The 26,435-nt window shown below is 41.1% G+C and overlaps 2 protein-coding genes across 5 annotated transcripts in view; both read left to right on the top strand.

The window, feature by feature from the left end:
• flna (filamin A, alpha (actin binding protein 280)) overlaps positions 1–4,378 on the top strand; it is a 34,268-nt gene extending 29,890 nt beyond the window's left edge. For all 4 annotated transcript variants that reach the window (XM_085146741.1, XM_085146744.1, XM_085146743.1 and 1 more), the window contains 8 exons: positions 76–342; positions 428–565; positions 754–869; positions 1,726–1,858; positions 1,947–2,123; positions 2,216–2,434; positions 2,530–2,727; positions 3,108–4,378. In XM_085146741.1, coding sequence (XP_085002867.1) covers positions 76–342; positions 428–565; positions 754–869; positions 1,726–1,858; positions 1,947–2,123; positions 2,216–2,434; positions 2,530–2,727; positions 3,108–3,292 — 1,433 coding nt within the window. In that variant the 3' untranslated portion in view covers positions 3,293–4,378. The remainder of the gene's footprint in view (positions 1–75; positions 343–427; positions 566–753; positions 870–1,725; positions 1,859–1,946; positions 2,124–2,215; positions 2,435–2,529; positions 2,728–3,107) is intronic.
• Positions 4,379–21,177: 16,799 nt separating this feature from the next.
• LOC146494697 (uncharacterized) lies at positions 21,178–23,382 on the top strand. Its single transcript, XM_085147193.1, has one exon. It carries the CDS (start codon positions 21,395–21,397, stop codon positions 22,088–22,090), a length of 696 nt encoding a protein of 231 aa, XP_085003319.1. The 5' UTR covers positions 21,178–21,394; the 3' UTR covers positions 22,091–23,382.
• The last annotated feature ends 3,053 nt before the right edge of the window (positions 23,383–26,435 follow it).

Genomic DNA, 26,435 nt, shown 5'->3' with positions numbered 1-26,435 from the left:
TCACGGTTAGGTTCTCTAATGCAGCTGACGCTAGGAGATCCTCATGTTTGTATGTCTACATCTGTGCGTCCTCAGAGATCAGCATAGCGGACATGACCGCTCAGGTGACCAGCCCCTCTGGTCAGGTTCACAAGGCTGACATCATGGAGGGAGAGAATAACACCTACTGCATTCGTTTTGTGCCCACTGAGACCGGTGTGCATACAGTGTGTGTGAAATACAACGGCGTGCATGTGCCTGGGAGCCCGTTCCAGTTCACTGTCGGCCCCCTGGGTGAGGGTGGCGCTCACAAAGTGCGTGCTGGAGGGCCAGGCCTGGAGAGAGCGGAGGCTGGAGTACCAGGTTGGTGTGGTGTCTGGGTTGTGAGTGCAGAATCCAGTGTGTAATTTTACACTGTATAGCTAACTCTGTTTTGGGGTGTGTGTAGCGGAGTTCAGTATCTGGACGCGGGAGGCTGGGGCCGGAGGTCTCAGTATTGCTGTGGAGGGGCCAAGCAAGGCCGAAATCGCCTTTGAGGACCGCAAGGACGGCTCCAGTGGGGTTTCCTACATCGTGCAGGAGCCTGGTGAGAAGAGACAGAGCCTGTGCTGCACACTGAATCACATTTCTAGTTTATAGTGTGGTTTTATGCTTCAGTCGTACTCTGACCCTGGTCCTCATGAGTGTGTGCGTGCGTGTGCGAGAGAGACGTCCTGTCACTGTTTTGTGCTTGAGTGACACTCTCACTGACTCTCTGATGGTTCCCCTGTGTAGGTGACTACGAGGTGTCGATCCGCTTCAACGACGAGCACATCCCCGACAGCCCCTTCATCGTCCCAGTGGCTTCGCCGTCAGATGATGCCCGCCGACTCACTGTTGCCAGTCTTCAGGTGAGGCTCTGAGACACGCACACATCCGTATGCACACACCACCAGGCCACAGTACACCGCATTGCAGCAGCAGAGTGTTGGTGACTTTTGTGCTAGATCACATGTAAAGAGACCAGCCTTTTATTTCTTTTTACTGTAGCAGCTCGGTGAGGGTTTTTGTTTTAATGACGTTTTGAGCGTGGATACCTCTGACAGCAAGTCAGCTGTAGTGGTTTGTTTTGCATGCACTGGTAGCAAAGGTACAGACATAGGATCACCATCAGCTGCTGCTGCATTGCTGGGCAGTGCAAGGGCTTCTGGGATACGAAAGGACTGTGTGTGTTTCTCGTGCCTCATTCTAAAGGCTCCCAACAGCCTCTCGTCTCTGAAAGTCGTGGGCGCTAAAGGGTTAAAGAGGTTTAACATGGGCTGTTCTTCCTGTTCATTCACCCATAGAGCCATGTGTCAGTGTCGCATCATCACACAGGCCTTGGTATCATGCATGTATGCAGTGATGACAAAGACACTGTGTGGACGTAGGCTTTGGGTAGCACGACTCCAAAGTACCTGCTGCTCACTGAAAGCATATTGCACGTTCTCTAATACATTACAAAATGAATGGTCAGACCACCTACTAGAAACACTTACAGGAATCTTCATGTGCACACAGACGTGCACAAGCAAAAATATGATACATGCACACCTTTTCACTGCACAGCCCTCCTCTTTAGCCTTGTTAGCGACTTCAGGTAAGCTATGTAAGAGTGGTGGTTATGATGTGGTGACCTTTTGCTGACTTGCTGTGGGCAGCAGAGGCATGGGGGTTCATTTTGTCCTTCGATGCAGTGTTTGATTCTGTGAGTGTGTTGTTGAGCAGGAATCGGGTCTGAAAGTGAACCAACCAGCGTCCTTCGCTGTCAGCCTTAACGGAGCAAAGGGTGCGATTGATGCCAAGGTCCACAGCCCGTCAGGAGCGCTGGAGGAGTGCTGCGTCACTGAGATTGACCAAGGTAACCTCAGGAAAACCAATCCTAACCCATTCAAAGCACTTGCTAAGCTGATGTGATGCGTTAGGCTGATGTGCCTTCTGTTTGATAGATAAATATGCAGTCAGGTTCATCCCCAGAGAGAATGGTCTCTATCTGATTGATGTGAAGTTCAATGGAAGTCACATCCCTGGTAGTCCGTTCAAGATTCGAGTCGGAGAGACCGGCCAGGCTGGAGACCCTGGGATGGTGTCTGCATACGGACCAGGACTGGAGGGAGGCACCACAGGTAGCACTTTCACCCTGAGTGCAAATCAATGAAATTCCTTTGCCTGTTTGATGTCCCCTATATCCTGCCTGTCATGTGTCATTTACCTCCAGGAACATCATGTGAATTTGTGGTGAACACGAGCAACGCAGGGCCCGGGGCTTTAGCGGTCACCATTGACGGGCCTTCCAAGGTGAAGATGGACTGCGTGGAGTGTCCCGAGGGTTACAGGGTCACGTACACCCCGATGGCACCCGGCAACTATCTCATCTCCATCAAGTATGGCGGTCCTTACCACATTGTGGGAAGCCCCTTCAAGGCCAAGATCACTGGTGAGGAGGAATATTTTCATCATTATTTTATCAAATGTAAAATGCTGAAATACCTTCAGCTTTAACTCACACTCCTCTTCCTCTCTGCCTTCTAGGTTCCAAGCTTGTGTCCAGCCACAGTATGCATGAAACCTCCTCTGTTACTGTAGACCCTGTGACCCGTGCTATCAGCTGTTCTCAGCAGGGCGCTCCTATCCAATCCGATGCCAGCAAGGTTGTGGCTAAGGGCCCGGGCCTGACAAAGGGCTTCATTGGTCAGAAGAACAACTTCAGCGTTGACTGCAGCAAAGCAGGTGTGTAAAGCTAGGATATGCATGAACAAAACGCAGGTCAGAACAATATTCAGGATTAGATGTTGTATTTTGTGGTAAAGTCGTAAGTATGACCATAGAAAATCCTGCTGTGTGGCAGAGCTTTCATATGAGCTGCTTTCACTTGACATTTAATCTGTTCCTGCAAATGGACATCTGAAGGAAGGCCTGTACTGCCAGCACTCAGCGATGGTAGCTTGGTGAAGCTGTTGTCAGGACTCGTCTCTGAGGAAAGGCTGTGCTTGTTTTAGCAACGCAACAATGGAGGAATTCTGCACACATTTCAGCGGTGTGGCTGCTTCTGCACGACACGCTCTGGGGCTGATCTGATGCAATCACTCACCTGAAAACATCTTTTGCAGGTCGTAACATGCTCTTGGTTGGCGTGGACGGTCCTAAGGTCCCATGTGAGGAGATCCTTGTGAAACATCTGGGCAACCGCATGTACAACGTGAGCTACCAGCTCAAGGAAAAGGGAGAGTACATCCTGGTGGTGAAGTGGGGCGACGAGCACATCCCCGGCAGCCCCTACCACATCACAGTTTAAAAAAATAAAGCAAAAATCCAGCTCTGCAGATTAGAATTGTACCACTGTTTAAAACGACTTTCTCCAGTTTAAGCCATCATTGTGTACAGCTCCACATCCCTCCCATGTTACCAATGACTTCATCAGTGTTGCCCTCAGCCAGATTCCAGGATTGGATATTTTAAAATTCCAGTCAAAGTTCAGTGCATTGAATATTCCTTTGTCTACAGTCATTTGCTCCATTTTCTGTTTTCATTCTTCTGCTAAACACATTCAGTAAACTTGGGGACGAGAACGACGCACCTTTTCATTATTACTGTAAGCTAGCAGTCAGTCGTGCCTTAGGCGATTTTCCATTTTCAGTGGATTTATGAGAAGCTAGTGTAGCGCCAGTAGAGTCTGGCCCCCTGCTTTGGATTGAAGTTACTGTTTACACTGGAGGAGCTACTCTGACATACACACAGTAAATAATGGATTCACTCTGATATGAGCTTCTATGAGAACACACACGCATGTCTGTTCATTACACCAGAGTGTTCATGATGCTCTGTTACTAACCCAGCTGTTTTACCTGCTGCTTGTGTGATCCAGGTTTAGCCACTGCTGTTCTTAGTAGGGAAGACACATTTCACAGTAGCTTGCTCGTCATCCCGACGCCGCTGTCTGGAAATGCCACTTTCTCGGTTTTGTTTTTTTGTGGAAAGCGTGGCACCAGTACTGGCCATCCATGTCCATTAGGTTGTAAGAACTCTGATAAAGAGCCCGATTCCCCGGCATGAAACGTGAGTGTGCAGTGGCTCACTGCCTCATGTGTTTAAAAAGGGAAGTTTCCAAAGTTGTGCTTAACAGAAGGGCTGACGATAATGATGGTGTGATTCATCGCGTCAGAGGGAGTGGACAGATGCTTTTTTTTTTTGTTTTTTGTTTTTTTGCTCAGTGTTTTAGATCTCACCTGTTTCCCCTCCCTTTGTCCTTCCAGCTCCGCTCTGTGCCTAATCTGTTTCTGAACAAAAAAAAGAATCTTGTCCAAAATAAGGCTTTAAAAATGATTGTAAGACAGTATTTTGATACACAATAAAGTTGTCTAAGTATTTTCTGTCATTCTAATGGTTGTCTCATTTCTGTACATCCATCAACTCTCTTCTGCTTATCCATTGTGTCAAAGTAACTGAGGATAAAACAAGGAGAATTGTAATTGTCTGGCTTTTTGTAGCAGATAACCACCTCCACCCCTGGTTTTTTTTATTTTTTATTTTATTTTTTATTAGGAAGTCACAAGCAAAAGGAGAACACACCATGGCACATTTAAACAAAGACAAATAATTTATTATTGAAGTAAATATCAAACAGAAGCTGTCAGTTCAGCTCTGAGGAGCGGGCAATCATAATGAAGCAGTTTGAGTTTTAAGCTGCGAGTCATACTTTTGGCCATCAGATGTCACTAAAGAGGACTGAAACGCTTCGGTGCTTCAGAAAGCTTCACTCGGCCATCACTACATGTTAAAAACACATCAGCCTTAATTAACACAGAGTAGTTTGGACCCGGAAGCAGGGTTTATACGGCATCACTTGGTGAGATTCTGGCAAAATACATTCAGGGTTTAATGGATTGAAATGAGATTATTCAAACTAAAATTGATTTGAATCAGGAAACTGATACTTTTAAACCCATCCCTATCCCTTAACCCCCCAAAATCCCATGCAAAACTTTCACCACAAGGTGGCAGTGTTTCAGCAGGACTTTACTAAAGGTGTCCGCTCCAGGCGGCCGGTGTTGTCAAATGAACGTTAGAAATAGTTTCTTATTGCTAACTATTCTAAAACGGTCTCTTCTGGCTGGCAGAATAAGTTGGTTATGTATAATAGTAACATGATTTTGAAAAAGCCAAATACCAGCTTGAATAATAATGGACAGACTGGATGCTGACTATGGTTCCCATTTTGTAGTTCAAAGTGGTCTTATGCCAAAATAAAGCCACGCCCTGTTTTTACCTCTAACGAAATACTTTGAGGGCTGACATCGTAGCTGTTTATTTGCATTCTTCTGATAGTTTAACTTCATAAAGTTGAAACTCTTTTGAAAACAAGGATGCAGAAGGCATTGTAAACATCGCAGCTTTGTGCTGTTGAAACTGGGAAGTGCCAAAATTTACTGAAACGTACAAACAAATGGGGGGAAAGCATGTAAGGCAAATACAGCTGTACACTTCTGACAGTTAGCTTGAAAGGCAATATTATGGTATGATCATCTTTTATTCTTCAGCAGGTGCCTGTAACAAACATGCCTGAAAATCTACAATTTTTTTTTGCTGAGTATTACATTATATTCAGACATTTGAGCAGTGGCGGAGCGAGGGGGGAGGGGGGGTGGCTTACTGGGCTTAAGCCCGGGTTTTTGGAGTGTAATTTTTTCATAGTTAGATGCCTGGCTGACAACTGTATAAAGCAAAAAACTACACACAATATTCGAAGCCCACATTGTGGAAATTTACGACTGTGCATAAATCCCCCCTAATATTGGTATGATCCGAACTCAGGCACTAAGCGACTGAGCGAGGGGGCGGCCGGAGCTGCTACCAGCGAGTGCGCTGTTGGAGAAACGGAGCTAGGCAGAGGAGAACTGAAGTTTGACCAGGTACCAAAGCAAATCATTTGTATTGTACAAATAATGTAAATATGACGGTGTATCACGAAAGATTGATATCAAACGGATCACTTGACCCATATTAGTTACTTGCTCTTCAAGTGAATCAACAAATGGCGAAATGAATGCCCCCCCCCCCCCCCCCCCCCCCACACACACACACACACACACATGTAAATGTAATAGAGTGAATTGTTGCCCCCCAGTGGTAAAATACAGAAGTGCCTGTTACAGGGCTAGTTCTTAGTTGACCAATATATAACAACAAAAAAGGGTAGTTTGTGCACCGCTAAGAAAACAAGTTAGTGTGTGTTGTCCTGCTGTTCATTAAAGCACCTATCCATGTCCTTCTGTCCTGATCTTTTCAAAGAGCCTAATCCAGAATATCACAGTAAACAATTAAGCAAATACAAATAATCTGCAATAAATTACAGTTAGTAATAAAATAAACTACTAACTCTTTTACGCTATGTCCGTTTCGTCCACACGTAAACGGCGTTTTGAATCACCGAAAACGGAGATTTTTAAAACTCCTTTTCTGCGTTTAAGTGTGGACGAGGAATACAGAGTTCGTCATGCAAGGTCAAAGGTATTTGCCTTTTTTCACGTCGTGCTGTGCGCCACGTTATTGTTTACATGAGATGAATTGCAGAATGGCAGATAGTCAGATTAACAGTATTTTGTCTCTATCTGCAGGTTTTACAGGCTTACACACGCAGTTACTGTCCCTCCATTTACAAAGGCAGAGGCGTCACGGTGTACTTATTTTACGTGTAGTTGTTTTTTTTTTCCTTGTGTAATAATATTCAACATTGCTATCAATACATTTTTCAAAAAATGTCTCTCTGTGCAAAATGGGTTTAAAAACATAAACAACTGTGGGATCCTGTTTGTCCGGGATTTAGACAGGGGCAACAAAGTGTGGCAGGATCAGCCTGATGTTATTTGTATCCTACTGTAACTTTACTGTATAAAGAGTAGTTAGTCATTACAACAAGTGTTTGTGAACTAAAAATCAAGATTGTGGGATACTGTTTGACCTACCTCGGCATTTGTGCAGGCGAAGCCAAAGGGCAGACATGCTTCACCATATTTTCTAGTCTTTGGCTTAGAATGAAGTTGGTTTGGAAACATATTCAGCGATGCTTCATCTCCAGCTTTGCGTTTGTGTGGGCGCCCTGTGCTAGCAGTGTCCAAACATTGTTTTTTTTTCCCTTTTCATTCCCCCCCGCAATGGCTCTGCGCCCCCCCCCCCCCCCCCCTTTGGGAAGGTCTGCTTTAGAGAGTCTTAGCTTACATGTGTGTTTATTTCATATTTTCAGTTGTTACCATCCACGGCTAAATAAATCGGTTTCAGTAATGTACTGATATACAAGAATGGACATAAGGGGCTTCTTTCAAAGAAAAAACTCAGGTAGATGTTATTTTATATATTATGCTTTGTATGTTGTTCAGTATATTTCTATGCAAAACAAGAGGAATTTCAATACACAGTAGTATATTCACAGCTGAAACCAGATATTTACATACACTTTATGGAAAACACAATAACATTTTTTTACTGTGCAACATCAATTTAGAGTAAACTTGTTTTGTTTTGGATAAACCAATACTGAAATATCTTTTGAATTAGTTAAATGTCAGAATAAAGAGAGACAGAGCTGTCTATTTTTTATTACTTTCATCAAATTTAGGAGTACATATACACTAAGTTTATTGTTAATTAATAAGAAAACTCCAGACGATTCATTCTGCGCTGAAGAAGCTTCTGATAGGTTAGTAGAGTCCATGTGAGTAAATTGGTGGCACACCTGTGGATGCATATAAGGCACCCCCAAAACACAGGCTGTATCCCAATTCAGGGTCTGCAGCCTTAAAGTACGTAGCCTCAACGGTCCTCAAGGGCTGCGTACTCAAAGACCGCTAAGGCCGGAAGTGTGAGGCTTGTGAAATGGGACGGTCTAGCCGTCTCGCCTCCGTCGCGCTGCCCAGGTTGCCTAGCAACCATGATAGCTGGAAACGTGTGGTTGACAGAAATGAAGGAGAACATATTTTGTTCATTTGTTTGTTTCTACATAAGCTTTGTGTGATTTAATAAGTATCTGAGGCTGAGACCACAGGACTGTAAAACATGATTGTTGGGCTTCATTTCTGTACTGAACAGTCATATAAGATTAGCTAGTAAATAACAATTAGCTAATGTTGTTCATGAGACTAAAGTCAGTGTAAATATGATATGGCCAATATTATAGCTATTATACTAATCATCATTAGTTATTACAGCAGTGAGTTTGAACTCTCAAATCAAATCACTTCTATTGTCACATCACATGTGCAGGTACACTGGTACAGCACATGTGAGTGAACTCTGTGTCAAATACTGAGCTTCAGTAAAGATTCAAGTTGCAGCTATTTATATGTCCTATCACCTTAAATCTTCACTCAAAGACACTCAAGTATCTTTGACAGTGTATATATAGATGTATTATATATAAGAGACAAATGTTGTTCCTTCAGTATGTTGGCATTATTACATTTGGCTCAATGCTTACATATATGTGTAAAAAGCAAATGTACGAGCTGTGATAACTGTGTCTGATAGAATGAAGAGTAGACTGATATATTAAATATTCCTTTATTGGGTGAGAAAATCAGACCATGTCATAACTGCTTTAAGTCATACAGAATAGATATCAGAGCCTTAAACAGGCTGACTTCTGCTAAATGGGTCAAACTGGGCAGAAAGTATACAAACACATAACATCCTTATAGAATATGATGTAACACTATAGATCAACTTACCTCAGAATATATAAAGCATATAAACGATTATGATGCAACAAACACAGCAGTGCTACTAATCCAAAATACTCAAAGCTTCATAAAACTAAAACAAACATTTATTTTTAGCTCCATTCTGCTGCTGATACATACTTTAAGTTTCTGAATATTAAACTTGTTGCTGCCTTTCATAGTGTAGAGGAATTTCTTTCACTAAGGTATTAATCACATTATTTCATTGTTTTAACATGTCTGACACTCATACTTGAGACAAATGGTAGGGGGTGTAGCAAAGATGTTGGGAAAACAGGAACTCCAGAGGACCAGTCTTTTGTCTCTTGAGGACTCTGGGAAGTAGCAAGGGAGTGTGAACCTTAAGGTGTGAAACAGCTGTGTACTGCCTTTTGTTCCTGGAGAAGGTATTTAACTGAGAGGTTGACTTTGGCTCAGTGAGAACTCTGCTGACCGTCTGTCCCGCGGCCATGGAGGGCTCCACAAGCTTGTTTGGTTGTCTGTTCTTTGTGTGTGCATGGAATTAAAGAATGTTAGCTACCGCTCACCGCTCGTCTGCAGGCTTTATTTAAGTGGGAAAACTTCCACAACAAAATGGCGCTGTGAGCAGGGTGGTCCGTGTGGTCGCTGAACAACGGTTCCGTGGACGGGCTGATCACCCCTGAGGGAAAAGGTACCTTTGTCCTACCAGCTGTTGAAGCGAAGGAAATGGAGGAGTCACGGAGCCGTGTGTTTCAGTCACCACCAAGATCATCGATTTTGAGGGGACTTCTGCAGATTGGTGAGTTGTAGCTAACTTGTATACAGTCATGGAGAGTTTTTGTCTGGCCGAGGGGGGGAACGCTGGCCGACCCCGGAGTTCGAGTCTCCGGGAGGAAAAACCTGGTGGTTTGAGGCCCCAGGCTTGTGTTGGGTACGGCTCATCACAAGGACAGTGGCTCGAGCGCGCTGTTGGGGAGAAGCCGGCCCAGACCTGTGTTCGGTCCAAGTACGTCACAGGGACAGCAACTCGGGTACACTGTCGGGATCCATTTCTGTGTACTATAGTGCACGGAGTGGCGGTGTTCGTTCCTTGGTCCGTAGAAGGCAAGGACCTCACGGGGGACGCCTCGTGTAGTAAAATGGGATCTAGATCCAGTAGATCGGCAGACGTTCCACCAGGCGGCCGGAGACAAAACTCAATACGTGACTGTGGTAAGAATTGAGTAAATGTGTAGTGTGTAAGATTGCAGAGAATGGTTGTGTGGGAAACGTTGATGTGTGTGTAAAAACAGTGAGAAACGGGGTTACAAAATGTTGGAAATGGGGAACAAAGAAAAAAAAAAAAAAGAGAGGAGTGTAGAAATGTGTGTAACAGTTGTTTCCAACTAGAGGGAGAAGGTGGTACTGCAGGCCACCAGCTCCCCTAGGGTGGACACACACAAAATTAGCAGAATTGTTGATGAAAATGAGCAATAAAATTAGGGCAAGGGTTTTGTGTTTAATGATCAAAATGTCTCAGTGTGTCACTTGCAGGTGAAGAGCAGACCCGGATCAATTTTCCACGTGCAGCAGTCGGAAGAAATTATAGGTTAACACCATTAGAAACACTCAAGCCAAGTTTTGGCTGAATTGTTTTACAGCTTAACTTCCACGTGTTTGTCACCCTGAGAACACAAGCTCCAAGAATCTCTCCCTGAAGACAAGAAATGCAGTTTCAGAACAACGAGATGGATCTCGAGAGCTCACAGCAGCATCCTGAGCAGTGAAGAAAAGGTCCAGCAGCAACAGCTGTGCAAGACAGCGACAGCAAGGAGAAAAATGGCATCATCATGACTGGATGGATGGATGTGCATTTCCAACGAGCTGCACCTTCACTGTGTGTGAATGGACTTTTGAAAAGACTGCCTGAGTTGGACATTTGCCACTTTCGGCGCAAAAATGGCAAAATGAGAGTGTTAAAGACACAGGACAAAGCTGAAAGACAACTGACTCTCACTGAACTGCTGCAAGGGGCAGAGATGAGATGAGACCACAGTCAAAGGAGAAGGGGACAACATGGAGGAAGGCTGTTGTAGTGTGGGAATGAAATTTGGGTTTAGGAAACTGGGAAGAAAAAACGACTGCCTTGCGTGGAGAATTGAAAAGTGTCTGGAGCACCGCAAAAAGGAGAGGTACACAAAAATTACACAAACAGAAAAATGCATTAATCCTACTAACACAAACACACATGCAATGAATCTCATGAAGACCAAATAGCATCTTAAGCATGCATTTCTGTTACCGTCATCTTGTCCGGTTCACTTAGTAGGTTAAGCAGTGATACATAGACTAGTGAACTAGTGTTATTTTTGGGGAAGGATGATTGAATCAGCGGTGAACAGAATGCTGCGGGAGGGTCAGATGAGTGGGGACTAATAGATTATTGAGTTTCTGGTTTCTGATGTGTGAGGGAGGTCTTATCATGACACACATCTGGGTACATGGGGAAAACAAAACTCATTTTCTAATAGAATATTGCTGTTGTGTGAGGTGTGTGTGACTGGTGGATGAAAGTTTTGGATTTACTGATGCATTTTCCTTTGGTATCACTTTGAACCTGGCAATTAGTTGTTTTGATCTATCATTCTAAGAGAGTATGCTTAGACAACTTCTAAAAAGAGGCCTTCATATTTTTTGACTTTTAACAGTGCACTGAGATTTTTGTTTGGCAATTTTCTCTTTTTCAAGCAGGCCTGCAAGATCGGAATCGAAAGCGCTACACAACATGTTGATCAATCGCAAGTGAGCTTCTCCAAAATTAAAATGGGCTCGGGAGAAACCCACTTATTTGGGACAATCAGAAAACAAGTCCCTGGCAAAAAGGATTCAGCGAGGTAATCCAGTGTAAATTCTTTTTTTTCCTCTTTGAAATGACGTCATTGCTGGCAGTAGAAACTTATTGCGACACAAGAGGTTCTGCTATCAGCAATAAACACGGGGATTGACTGGACTGACAAAAACTTGACTGACTTGACACCAATATGCAAGATTGCACCTCCACCCAGAGAGACAAAAGGGTGGATGTATATATGTATGTTTCTTTGTTACAGGAGCAGAAAGGTGACAGCAACGGGTTGCATGGGCTTTTGAGCCGTGCTGACTTAACCTTTTAATTGCCACTTTCTGTGTCTTTGTGAATTTACCAGGGGTGTGTTATTCATGACCTTGTATTCGGGAGGGAACAGTCTGTCTATTCTCTCCATCTGTCAGCTGCTGCTGGCTCTTCCTCCTCCTCTTCCTCATACACTGCTGAGTTTGTCCTGGTGGATCATCAGGGGTGCAAAGCCTCACAGATGATGTGCAGCAGTGGGTCCCTCAGTCTGTCCTCACTCTGGACACTTGCAGTTGTCACACATGGAAATCAAATGTGTGATAAGCTGCAGGATTCAAACACAAGTGTAACTTATAAATACATGTTCATACTTTTATTACACAATCAGAGAGAAAGAAACAGAGAGAGAGTGACAGATAGACAGGCGACAGTCTCAGGTGTATACACTGCTACAAACAGGAGGATTTAGTGTTTGTGTTATTACGAGTGCTTAACAAGAAGAGTTCCCAGATGGTACAGTGGACACATGTGTGACTCCTGTGATTAAAGCATCTTTCTTTCAGCTTAACGAGTGAACCGTCAGCTCGTTCAAACACACGTTAAAGTCCGTTTGGCTCGACACCACCGAACAGAGGCAGCAATATAACATAGCTAACATTAACAGTGCAGTGAATCCTGCTTGTGCCGTGATTTTCAGGACTGCAAACCAAGCAGCATCACTGACTTTCAGCTTGTTGTGTTTGTGGATATATGACTGACTTTAATTATCCACAAAATCATCACATTCTCTGTCAGATTAAGGTCGACTATTGTATTATTATATTTTAAAGGCTTTAAAAGCAAGTAAAAGCTGAAAGTACAAACATCGATAATGGCAAATAACTCTGCTGACATGTGGCCAACAGTAATGTTTTAATGTTCCTCATTATTAAACATTTACACATAAATAAGTGACATAATATTCAGTACTTACTTTTCACAGTTTACTCTTCGGCCGCTCCGCTTCTGCCGTCTGCGGCAGAATTAGCCACACCAACTGCTGCGCTATGAATTGTGGGATATATGGGACCACAAAGTCTACACTGCCACAGCCTTAAAATTCAGGGAAATGAAGGATGCATTTGAGGGCCACATTTCAAGCAGCCTTTGAATTGGGACAGCCTTCGGCACGCCAGTGTGACGTAATCGGCCTTAAAATGCAGCCTTTAAGGCTGCAGACCCTGAATTGGGATACAGCCACACTGAACTCTAAATGGTGCAATCTACCTATAGCCACCTCACGTGCCTAGCCCCTCAACAAGCGGCCGCACCTCCACTAAAGCAATAAAACAAAGCATAAAACGTTAAACAAATTAGTAAAAGAGATCTACATAAAACAAATACACCCCAAGTTACTGTTCTTTATAAAAGCATCACATAACAAACAAACAGCATAAGACAAGACAGCAGCAGCATGGCACAATCCACTCTCTAAAGGGCCGTGCTTTCCTGAGGAGCTCTGCAGTGCTTAGTAGTGATGTGTCCTGTGTGTCGAAGCGTCGAATCGTGTGTAGGGTAATCTCGGGGGCGTTTCTGTGAAGCGCGTATCGAGGCTTGCTTTGATTACGTATGCAGTGACGTTCGAGGCCTCGCGGGCAGTCCGTACCACGTGACTGATTCAGGGACTGGTTCACCGGTTCGCGCCAGATTCAAAATAAAATGGGCAGAAAAACACAGCTGATTTCCCATCACACTGTGTTGTGGAATTGGATTACGTACGTGTTACATAGTTACTTGAGCATTTCTTCTTCGATGGAACCAGGAAGGAAGAGATTTTTTATTTTATCTCTCCTAATAAAGTATGCACACAGTAATAAATATCACAAATGATAAGCACCATAATATAAATAAACAACACTACAGATCCTATAATCTGATTTCTGTCTTTTAGTTTATTAAAAAGTGAAGCGCCAAATACTAGTTTGTGTCATTATGCAGATGTACATAAGCATGATTACACAGGTACTAGCAGGTTTTGATTATCGATTAAAATCGATTCTAGCTTGGATAACGTGATATCGATTCATTAAAATCCTGAATCAATTTTTAATATAAATATTACTACATATCAACCACCACCAAACAGCTAAAACAGTAAATGAGAGCAGGTACACCGATTCTGCACAAAGACGTAAACACAAAGCGCTGACGCATCAGAATCAATGAGATGTCGCCTTTCTATCCAGACAGCACGGACACGGTCGGGGCTGAAAGCCGACAGCTCACTGATTCTAATCTAAGGCATCTGCTGTGATGCTTACACATTAGATAAAGTCTCGAAACTGTCAGCTTTCTTTTTATAGTTATAAAAATATGCAAATGTACTGATCTATGATCTGAATTATACTATTGACTGACTGTCTGAGGCTAACAGTTACACAATCATACCAAAACTCTGTCCTGATAGTTTCCACTTTCTCTTTTGTATCACACATACTGAGACAATATTCGGGATAAATAACCAAGAAAACAATTTATTTATTCAGTTTAGAGGTTTACACATCATTATAATCACAGAGCCCACTTCACTTGAATTGTCCACTTGATGGCGCAGTAGAGCAAATGAATCATCACAATGCTTCGAACCATGAGTCGACCAATTGGGTGGAAAGCTTCAGTTCATTATGAGGCTTCATCTCACCATCACTAGTGCTTAGCTGCCTAATGCTCTCAGCCCCCTTAGATGGGTAAAAGACTGCCAAATGCCTCCGTGTGGTAGTGAAGCACAGCTGTTTCTTATAAGGCCGCTAATTATCAGCTGGGAAGGTGTGGATGGTAGTGCTGCATTTGTGGACATCACGTAAAATCCTATCCCAGAATCTACTTCACTACAGTAGAGTGTCTAGATGGAAGCCACTCTTCATTAAAAGGCACATAACAGTTAACTTGGAGTTTCACAGAAGGCACCTGAAAGACTTTCACACCTTAAGAAACAAAATTCTCTGGCTCTTCTGTGAGCTATGGCGGAGCTTCCTCACAGAGCAGGTGGGTGAGAGCAGGTGGGTGAGGAGGAGAGACCCGAGACGGCCACCGAGTGTCAGGTGAAGTGATCTTCAGGTAATAAGTTATGACCTGCAATCTCTCTTTTCTTTTCTTTTCCTTTGAAAACGTGATTAAAATCATGTTCATGTTGTAATGATATTCATATTATAATAGTATAAAATAAAAATAGATGCATTTTCAAACAATAAAAAGACAGCTGCCCAACGCAATTTACAATTCCACTGGTGGAGGCAAGCCACAGTTGTTGCCACAACTGACCTGGGACAGACTGACAGAAGCGAGGCTGCTATATCGCGCCATCATCAGTAGGCGGTAGGTGAAGAGTCTTGCCCAAGGACACAATGACCAAGACAGACAGAGTTGGGGATCGAACCAGCAACCTTCCAGTTACAAGATGAGCTTCCCGACCCCCTGAACTACGGATGCCCTACATGACTGTTAGGACAACTTATGTATTGCAAGCATGCAGTACTAAGAATAACTTGATGTTTCTGACTTTGCATTATGAATTGTTTACCCACTGACAAACATTTCAAGTTCTACTAAATTAAAAAACAATTTGTGGTAACCTGATTATGATTCAAAAAGAATAATTAACAACACTTCTTGTAATGGTGTTAAAATCAGCCCAGCTTTTATTTTTCAAATGCAAAAAGTAAAAGAAAATCAGCCAACATACTGGACACATATAATTGACAGTATAATTGTTTATTGATCAACACAATAAACAATTATACTGTCACCATTGTTACTGATATTGAAAGCTTATTGATAATTTGTCCAAGTAAAGAATTCCCTCTCACAAATGTCATGTGACAACCTCATTGGCTTACAGAATTGTGATGTCACACACATTTAGAATCTTACCACCACTTTGATCCTTTGATCCTAAAACCCTTAAGTAGGGGTGAGACGCAACAACTTTTAGTCTGTTATTCGCAGCATTTATGTTTGCAGCATTCAAACGTTCGCCAGAGAAGCCTTTTTTTGGATCCTTTTCAGAGTCACTGTTAACAGATTCCAACATGTCTCCAAGAAAACAGAAAAAAAGAGAAAACGTAAAGCCCAGCACTCCTCTTTGCAATCGAGAAGACAACACTCAACTGCAGAAGATGTGCTCGGAAGAAATGCATGAGGAAAATCTCATGAACAATCACAATACGCGACACCCGCCCCAGCCAGAGTACACCAGTTACGTCTGGCAAAGTTTTTTTAAACAACGAGCGGAGATTATCTTCCTGACAGAGCAATATGAGAGAAGGACCGCTGAAGTAGACAGACTGTTCAGCCAGCTTCTTGAAAAGGAAGATATTCAAAAGGAGAAAGAAATGGAACTCCTAGACATGCGGGGAAGGAACTTTGAGCTCCAAGCAAAGCTTAATAAAGTACAAGAAAAAACAACAGAAGAAATCCTCCAACAGAAGAAAAACAAGAAAGACAAGGAAAAAAAGATTCAGGAGCTGCAAGTAAAGCTTGATGAAGCTATGCAAAAGAATCTAGAACTCCTCCAAGAGAAGAAACAACTGGTCATAAAACTCCAAGGCACTGAGATAAATCAAAAAGTGCTGAAAGGAAGGGTTGAGTTTCTTCAAAAGAAAGCGCAACAGACCATGAAAAAGGAAGATACGGATTGCAAGCTTCAGGACAGCGAGAAACACAAGGAAGCCTTGCAAATAAAGCTTGATGAAGCTCTGCAAAAAATTCAAAATCTCCTCCAAGAAAAAGAACAAATGGACATAAAGCAGCGCAAAATGCAAGGCATGGAGGAAAAGTACAAAGGACTTCAGGCAAAGCTTGATAAAACACTGAACAAAAATAAAGAGTTGCTTCAAGAAAAAAAGCAACTAGAAATTAAACAGAAAGAAATGGACTCCAAGCTTGAAGGCGTGGAGGAAAAATACACCGCGCTGAAAATAAAGCTTGATAAAACAGTGCAAAGAAATAAGGATTTCCTACAAGACAAAGAACAGCATGACACGAAACAGAAAGATCTGGATTGCGAGCTTCAGAACATCAAGAAACAAAACCAAGGTTTGCAAGTAATGCTTGATGAAGCTCTGCAAAAAAATAAAGAAATCCTTGAAGAGAAAGAAAAACTGGACATAAACCAGAGAGGCATGCAGGAAAAATACGGAGCGCAGCAGGTAAAGCTTGATGAAACGCTGCACAAATATCAAGAGCTGCTTCAAGACAAAGAACAACGGGAAATAAAGCAGAAAGAAGAAAAACAAATTCTCCAGGACTTTGAGAGGAAAAACCAACAGCTGCAAGACCGTTATAACAAACTGAACTCCAAAACAACTGAGCTGGAGGGGGAAAAGAAAAAAGTGCAAAAACAATGCTCAGAGATGCAGAGTAAGCTCAGTGACATGCTGAGAAAAAACACAGAACTGGAGAAACTTTCCAACAACTTGAAGTGCAAAAACACTGAGGTGCAGATGTTAAAGCAGCAACTAGAGAAAACAAACAAAGACCTGCAGTGTACACTTCAAGAACTCGAGAGAGGTCAGCAGCTACAAGACACACACAACAAATTACAACAGAGTTATACAGAGATGCACGAGGCAAAGCTTATGCAGGAGGCCAAATGTAAAGAACTGAAAGAAAGGCTCGAAGAAAAAGAAGCCAAATTAGAAGAAGTGGAGACAACATGCAGGAAACTTGAGAAGGAAAATACACAAACAATTGATGAGTTAAGAACGCTCATCCTAGAGAAAAAAGTGCTCGTGGAAAAGATCATGGAAAAGAAGAAAAAACGCTTCCGCTTCTTCTGGAGAAAGAGCACTCCTGCTTTTTCTACTTTTTCTACTTTTTCTTCTGCTGATGTGACTCCGTCTTCCTCCTCCACCGTTGCATCGTAATTTTCTCCTCTCCTCTCCTGTCCTCTCCTCACCTCTCCCTTTCTCTCCTGACACCTCTCCCTCCCCTATTTCCCTTTAACTCCTAACACCTGGGGTTCTCCCTTTCTCCCTTTTTCTGTCCCTTTCCTTTACCCTCTTCTTCCCCCCCCTTTTCTATTCCCCCCCTTTTCTATTCTCCCCCTTTTCTATTTCCCCCCCTTTTCTATTTCCTTAATAATTTAATAATAAACACAATTGGCTACATTTTAAATGTGTCTGATCAACGTCTTCATTCAAGAATGAATTGTCTTTCTCACGGAGTCATGTGTATTTTGTGTTTTCCTCGGGCTTGTGATCCCCGCGGTCGTTCAGCCCCGGAGTCCAGAGTTTTAGTGTTTTAATCACATTTAGTGTTACATTTCAGATCACCACAATAGGATATCCATAATTTAGGATTCAGGCATTTGTTTTAGTTCAATATCGTAATCATTCTATGACTGAGTAGTTTACAGAACCTTCAGTCAGCAGCAATAACTTCTGTTGGAGCTATTTGTTCTTATTTTTTCTTATTTTTGAAATTAGTTAAAGTTTGTTGTTAGTTTACTTATATTTTAGGGTTTATTTAGAAGTTTATTTGTAGGTTAATATTTGTTTCAATGTTTTGTTTGTTTGATGTTGCCTTGTTAAATTAGTCAGTAAAAGCTGTAGGGCCATTTTGTTTCTATAAATAAAGAGACTGGTATAGGACCAGCATGCACTGGGGTGGGCCTATGGTTTTTTAGCAGAGCAGGAGAAGCAGCAGGAAGTAACAAAAAATGGATCTTGTTATTGCTTGCCAAACTGGATAAAATAAACCATAAAAACGCAACTTTAAAGTTTGGACAGTGGACTTCTTTTGCCTGCATACAAAATATTATCTCAGTGCAGCAGTGGCTTGTGGACTTTTAATTGTGGGATGTTTGGTTTGTCAAACAAAAGGAATTGCCACTACAACTTCAATTCATTGACATTTGCAAGCATTCCTTTATACACAGCATTTCAGTCAGGTTGAGGTCTGGACTTCCATGCTGTAGATTTGCTGCTGTGCTTGGGGTCATTATCCTGTTGCATGGCCTAATTTAGGAGAAGCTTTAGCTGTCGGACAGGTGGCCTCACATTTGACTCTAGAAAACTCTGGCATATAGAGGATTTCGTCGACTGCAAGGTGCCTATCTCTTGTAGCTGCAGAACAAGCTTAAATCAAAATTTATCCACTGCTACGAATCCTGGGATAGGGTGGGCCATGAAGGATACACCCGAACCATCCTGCAAATCCAGGTAAAAGGAGGAGGCATTTGTGGGTCACATTTGGAGCAGCCTTTGTCGCCTGGCTGTGACGTAATCGGCTTTTAAAGGCAGCCTCTGAATCACAAAACAACCACAATGGACCAAAGTGCTGTACAGTACTGAAAGTTAAAAAAAAATCTACAATGTGTTGTACAGAAGATTAAATACATAAAAACAAATAGAAAGAAAAACCACAGAAAAGGAAAAATAAAATAAAAAACTGTATACAAATAAATAAACAATAAAATAAAATCAACTGGAGTCTATCCCAGCTGTCACCAGGGTGTCAGCTAACACACAGACAACCAGTTGCACTCACATTCATACCTATGGACAATTTAGAGTTTCCACGCAATCACAGGAGAACATGCAAACTCCACACAGAAAGACCCACAATTTCATACCATAAGGTCACCAGTCTCCCAGCAATTCATTTCTCATATATTTGCCCAACAACTTCACAAAAGCTGGAGAATTTATTGCGGGACCATGTACTCTCATGTGCCTCTTCATTTTCTCAACAAATGAAATCATTTCTCTTTTAACACATAAACAGTGTGGATGCTGAAGAGCTTCATCTGTCATGGAGGTGACCAATAACCCAATGGTCACTCTGACAAAGCTCCAGCATTGCTGTGTGGAGTATGGAGAACCTTTAAGAAGGACAGAGGCTGTATCCCAATTCAGGGTCTGCAGCCTTAAAGGCTGCATTTTAAGGCCGATTACGTCACAGTGGCGCGCCGAAGGCTGTCCCAACTCAAAGGCTGCTCGAAATGCGGCCCTCAAATGCGTCCTTCATTTCCCTGAATTTTAAGGCTGTGGCAGTGTAGACTTTGTGGTCCCATATATCCCACAATTCATAGCGCAGCAGTTGGTGTGGCTAATTCTGCCGCAGACGGCAGAAGCGGAGCGGCCGAAGAGTAAACTGTGAAAAGTAAGTACTGAATATTATGTCACTTATTTATGTGTAAATGTTTAATAATGAGGAACATTAAAACATTACTGTTGGCCACATGTCAGCAGAGTTATTTGCCATTATCGATGTTTGTACTTTCAGCTTTTACTTGCTTTTAAAGCCTTTAAAATATAATAATACAATAGTCGACCTTAATCTGACAGAGAATGTGATGATTTTGTGGATAATTAAAGTCAGTCATATATCCACAAACACAACAAGCTGAAAGTCAGTGATGCTGCTCGGTTTGCAGTCCTGAAAATCACGGCACAAGCAGGATCCACTGCACTGTTAATGTTAGCTATGTTATATTGCTGCCTCTGTTCGGTGGTGTCGAGCCAAACGGACTTTAACGTGTGTTTGAACGAGCTGACGGTTCACTCGTTAAGCTGAAAGAAAGATGCTTTAATCACAGGAGTCACACATGTGTCCACTGTACCATCTGGGAACTCTTCTTGTTTCGTAATAACACAAAAACTAAATCCTCCTTCTCTTGTGCTGTTTTGTAGCAGTGTATACACCTGAGACTGTCACCTGTCTGTCTGTCCTGCACTCTCTCTTTTTCTTTCTCTCTGATTGTGTAATAAAAGTATGAACATGTATTTATAAGTTACACTTGTGTTTGAATCCTGCAGCTTATCACACATTTGATTTCCATGTGTGACAACTGCAAGTGTCCAGAGTGAGGACACACTGAGGGACCCACTGCTGCACATCATCTGTGAGGCTTTGCACCCCTGATGGTCCACCAGGACAAACTCAGCAGTGTGTGAGGAAGAGGAGGAGGAAGAGCCAGCAGCAGCTGACAGATGGAGAGAATAGACGGACTGTTCCCTGTTTGTGAAGGACTGCTAGAAAAGTTTAAAATAACTTAATTGTCTGTCCTGAATCAGTCTTATTAGGTAATGTTCAAATAATGTTATCATCCCAGTGTTTTCAGTGTGGGAGAAAGTACTCAGGGCCTTCAAGTTACACACTATGAAAGGCAGCAACAAGTTTAATATTCAGAAACTTAAAGTATGTATCAGCAGCAGAATGGAGCTAAAAATAAATGTTTGTTTTAGTTTTATGAAGCTTTGAGTATTTTGGATTAGTACTGCTGTGTTTGTTGCATCATATTGCTGTAATTGTTTATATGCTTTATATATTCTGAGGTAAGTTGATCTATAGTGTTACATCATATTCAGCATCATATTGGTGACACACCGAGCTGTCAGCAACGGGTTCTCTGAGCAGAAACGTTGACAAACTTAACATATCTCCTGAAAACAGCAGCTCTCCGCGGATACTAAACTTTGAGAGCGTGTGTGGGAAACCGTCCAGAAGTGGTGGCTCGTCATTTGCGACCTCTCGAAAACTCAGAAGTTGATGTTTTTGAGCCGTAGCGGTGAGAGAGAGGAAGGACGCTAGCATCAACTAGCTAGCCGGTCGTCACGGTAACGCTACAAGCATGGGCCCGAAAAAAGTTCTGTCAGCCGAGGAAGGTGACGATGTTAAGAAGTCGCTGGAGTTTATGACAGAGGAGATTTCTACTGTCAAACTGCAGCAGAAAGCCATCCTTGACCTGGTCGAGGAAGTTAAGGCTCTCCGCATCCAGAACGCCGAGAAGGATCGGCGGCTGGCGTACCTGGAGAACAGAGTGGCGGATTTGGAGCAGTACACCCGGATGAACGATGTCATCATCACGGGGCTTCGCATCAAACCCCGGTCATACGCCCGGGCGGTCGCCGCCGACAATGTAGGAGGGCCAGGAGTGGAAGATGTCAACTCCACGGAGCATCAAGTGGTTACCTTTCTACGGTCCAAAGGTGTGGAAGTGGATTATACCAACATTGAGGCTTGCCACCCTCTACCCCGAAAAAATGACAGTGACAAACCAGCCATCATTGTGAGATTTGCAAACAGAAAACACAAAACAGCACTGTTAAAACAAGGAAAGAAACTGAAAGGATCCGATGTCTTCATGAATGAACATCTGATAAAAAGAAATGCGGACATTGCCAGGAAAGCACGTTACTTGAAGAAACAGGGAAAAATTCAAAATACATGGACCACCAACTGCAAAGTATTCATTAAACTCAATGGAACACCGGAACAAGCCAAAGTGTTGGTCATCAGAAATATGGAGGAGCTGGACAAATACTGAGGTTCAACTTACTCTGGAGGTATGAATACACATGTGACGTGACACACAATACAACACATGGCACAGTCCAAAAGAACTTCATCTGCATCCGACAACAATATCAACATAACTCATTGGAATTCTCTTTATGATAATCTGGAACTGAAAACATTTCGATACACAGACCATAATGTTCTAGACTTAGAAAAGGATATAGACCCGGAAAATAACTTCTTCTACAACATCAGCAGTAACTGCTGCTACTTCACTGATGAACAGTTTAAGCACACCATCAACACGGAAAATAAATTATCAATAATCCATTTTAATAGCAGAAGTCTGTATGCCAACTTCAACAATATAAAGGAATATCTAAATGAGTTGACAAATCCATTTGGAATTATTGCCATTTCTGAAACATGGATCAATGCGGAGAAAGGACTGGACTTTGGACTGGAGGGATATGAGGTGAATTTTGTAAATAGAAGGAACAAGAGTGGAGGGGGAGTAGCTGTGTATGTGGATAAAAACATAAATTACAAGGTGGTAGAAAGCATGACAACTGTAATTGATAATTTATTAGAATGTATAACAATTGAAATTTATAAGGAAAAAGAGAAAAATGTAATAATTAGCTGTATATATAGAACACCTGGCTCTAGTATTCAAGTATTTAATGACTTCATAGAGGAAATGTTCTCTAAAACAAATCAAAAAGTTATGTTTATCTGTGGTGATTTTAATATTGACCTGTTGAATCCGATAAAGCATAAAATGACCGACGAATTCCTAAACACTATGTACAGTTTGAGTTTACATCCTAAAATAACCAGGCCTAGCAGAATTACACCACATTGTGCCACCTTACTTCACAATATTTTCACTAACAATATGGAAAACAACATTGTGAGCGGAATATTAATTAATGACATCAGTGATCACCTACCAGTTTTTGCAGTTTATGACACTAATTATAAGAAAAATCAGCATAAAGAACAACTGAGATACAGACGTGTAAGGACAGAAGAAACTATGAATGCACTTAAGAATGATCTATTAACTCAGGACTGGGACAATGTGTACAAAGAAACTGATATTGATATTGCATATGGCATATTTTTAAGAATATTCATGGAATTGTACGATAAAAACTGTCCTACAATAAAATACAACAGAAAGCACAAATATTCAGATAGACCATGGATCACTAAGGGTTTACAAAATGCATGTAAAAAGAAAAATACACTCTATAGGGAATTCCTAAAACAACGAACAAAAGATGCTGAAAATAAATATAAAAAATACAAAAATAAGTTGACCAATATTATACGTGTATGTAGAAAGGAGTATTATAGTAAAATATTGAACAACAACAAACATAATATGAAGGGAATATGGGATGTTTTAAATGGTATCATTAAAAATAATTCTGGACAACAAAGTTATTCTCAATACTTTATCGACAATGGCAATATTATGGAAAATACTGCTGATAAGGTCAACAGCTTTAATCATTATTTTGTAAATATTGGACCAAAACTGGCAGAACAAATTCCTGAGTCACTGCCATCAGTAGACTGTAGTGAAAACCTGATTGATAGGAACCCTAACTCAATGTTCCTCACATCAGTGGAGGAAAAAGAAATAATTGACATTGTACACATGTGTAAATATAAAACATCAACTGATTGTAATGATATTGACATGAAAATCGTCAAGAAGGTCATTGAAGGAATTGTAGGACCTCTAACATATATTTGCAACTTATCATTTCAGACGGGAAAAGTGCCAAACAAAATGAAAATAGCTAAAGTTGTGCCGCTGTATAAAACTGGGGATAGACGCCACTTCACAAATTACAGGCCTGTTTCTTTACTACCACAATTCTCCAAAATCCTAGAAAACCTGTTTAATAAACGATTAGACAAATTCTTAGATAAATATAAATTACTGTCTGACAGTCAATATGGATTCAGATCAAAAAGATCAACATCTCTGGCATTAATCGAATCAATTGAGGAGATTACGAATGCTATAGATCAGAAACAGTATGCAGCTGGAGTATTTCTGGATCTCAAGAAAGCATTCGACACAATCAATCATGACATATTAATTAATAAACTGGAACGGTACGGGATCAGGGGGGTTGTACTGCAATGGGTGAAAAATTATTTAACTGACAGGAAACAATTTGTGAAGCTGGGTGTCCATTCCTCATCATGCTTGGACATTGCTTGTGGTGTTCCACAAGGCTCTGTACTGGGTCCAAAATTATTTATTATTTATATAAATGATATGTGTAAGGCATCTCATATATTAAAATTAGTATTATTTGCAGATGACACAAATATTTTTTGTTCTGGGGGGAATCTAAAGGAGCTGCTGGATAGAATTACTTCAGAAATGTGCAAAATTAAAAAATGGTTTAACAGGAACAAACTATCGCTAAATCTAAGTAAAACTAAAATAACCTATTTGGGAATTTCCTTAGAAATGCACAAGTGCTGATTCATATATGGTGTAGAAATTGAAAGAGTACTTGAACATAAGTTTCTTGGTGTGATTATAGATGATAAATTAAACTGGAAGTCTCATATAAATCATATACATAACAAAATTTCAAGAAGTGTCTCAATCTTGAGTAAAGTAAAACACATTCTGGACCACAAATCACTCCACATTCTCTGTTGTTCCCTGATTGCACCCTATTTGAATTACTGTGCAGAGGTGTGGGGCAATACTTACAAATGTTCGCTATCATCAATCTTTATATTACAAAAAAGGGCCATAAGGATAATCCATAAAACTGGTTACAGAGAACATACAAATCCACTATTCTTAAAATCAAAAATTCTAAAATTCACAGATCTGGTTCATTTTCTCACTGCACAAATTATATATAAAGCAATAAATAACCTGCTTCCTGACAATATTCTAAAAATGTTTTCTAAAAGGGAACGGGGATACAATTTGAGGGGGGAATTAAATTTAAAACATCCTCGTATCCGTACAACATTAAAAAGTTTTTGCATCTCTGTGTGTGGAGTGAAGCTGTGGAACAGACTAAGTAAAGATATAAAGCAATGTCCGAGATGGCGCAGTTTAAAAAGCGGTTTAAGGAGATGGTTTTTACAAGGTACAGGGAAGAGGTAGAGATTTGATAGGGTGTTCTTGTCTAATATTTTCATGTGTGTGCGGGTGCACGGGTATGTTGGTATGGGTATATATATATTTGTAGGTTGTGTATCCTTTGAGGTGTTAATGGGGTTATTGAAAATGTGTATATGTGCGTATATGATTGATATATATATATATATATATATATATATATATATATATATATATATATATATATAAAGGAGTAATAATTTTACAAAAAATACACATGACATATAATGTAATTGCAAGGAGGTACTTCTGTAGTCTATAGATTTCTTGATAGTGGAAAAGGGGTGGGATTAAATAAGCTTATGCTTCTTCCTGCTCCTTTTTGAACCTGAAAGTTATTTGTAGTTGTGGTTGCTCGTTTTCTTTTTCTTTTTGTTTTGCTTTGTTTATTTGTCTCTTTTAATTCTATGTTGTTGTACTTTTTTAACATGTTCAAAATAAAGTTTCAATCAATCAATCAATATTCTATAAGGATGTTATGTGTTTGTATACTTTCTGCCCAGTTTGACCCATTTAGCAGAAGTCAGCCTGTTTAAGGCTCTGATATCTATTCTGTCTGACTTAAAGCAGTTATGACATGGTCTGATTTTCTCACCCAATAAAGGAATATTTAATATATCAGTCTACTCTTCATTCTATCAGACACAGTTATCACAGCTCGTACATTTGCTTTTTACACATATATGTAAGCACTGAGGCAAAATGTAATAATGCCAACATACTGAAGGAACAACATTTGTCTCTTATATATAATACATCTATATATATACTGTCAAAGATACTTGAATGTCTTTGAGTGAAGATTTAAGGTGATGGGACATATAAATAGCTGCAACTTGAATCTTTACTGAAGCTCAGTATTTGACACAGAGTTCACTCACATGTGCTGTACCAGTGTACCTGCACATGTGATGTGACAATAGAAGTGATTTGATTTGAGAGTTCAAACTCACTGCTGTAATAACTAATGATGATTAGTATAATAGCTATAATATTGGCCATATCATATTTACACTGACTTTAGTCTCATGAACAACATTAGCTAATTGTTATTTACTAGCTAATCTTATATGACTGTTCAGTACAGATATGAAGCCCAACAATCATGTTTTACAGTCCTGTGGTCTCAGCCTCAGATACTTATTAAATCACCAGTGTTGGGACTAACGCGTTATTAAGTAACGCGTTACAGTAACTA

The sequence above is a fragment of the Neolamprologus multifasciatus genome, chromosome 20, assembly GCF_963576455.1.
Source record: "Neolamprologus multifasciatus chromosome 20, fNeoMul1.2, whole genome shotgun sequence".
NCBI lineage: Eukaryota > Metazoa > Chordata > Actinopteri > Cichliformes > Cichlidae > Neolamprologus > Neolamprologus multifasciatus.
Note: the sequence above shows the minus strand (reverse complement) of the source record. Positions and strands in the feature narration are given on the sequence as shown.

Bases quoted from the DNA above. Each gene is read 5' to 3' on its own strand.
- LOC146494697 (XM_085147193.1), top strand. From the start codon at position 21,395: ATGGGCCCGAAAAAAGTTCTGTCAGCCGAGGAAGGTGACGATGTTAAG.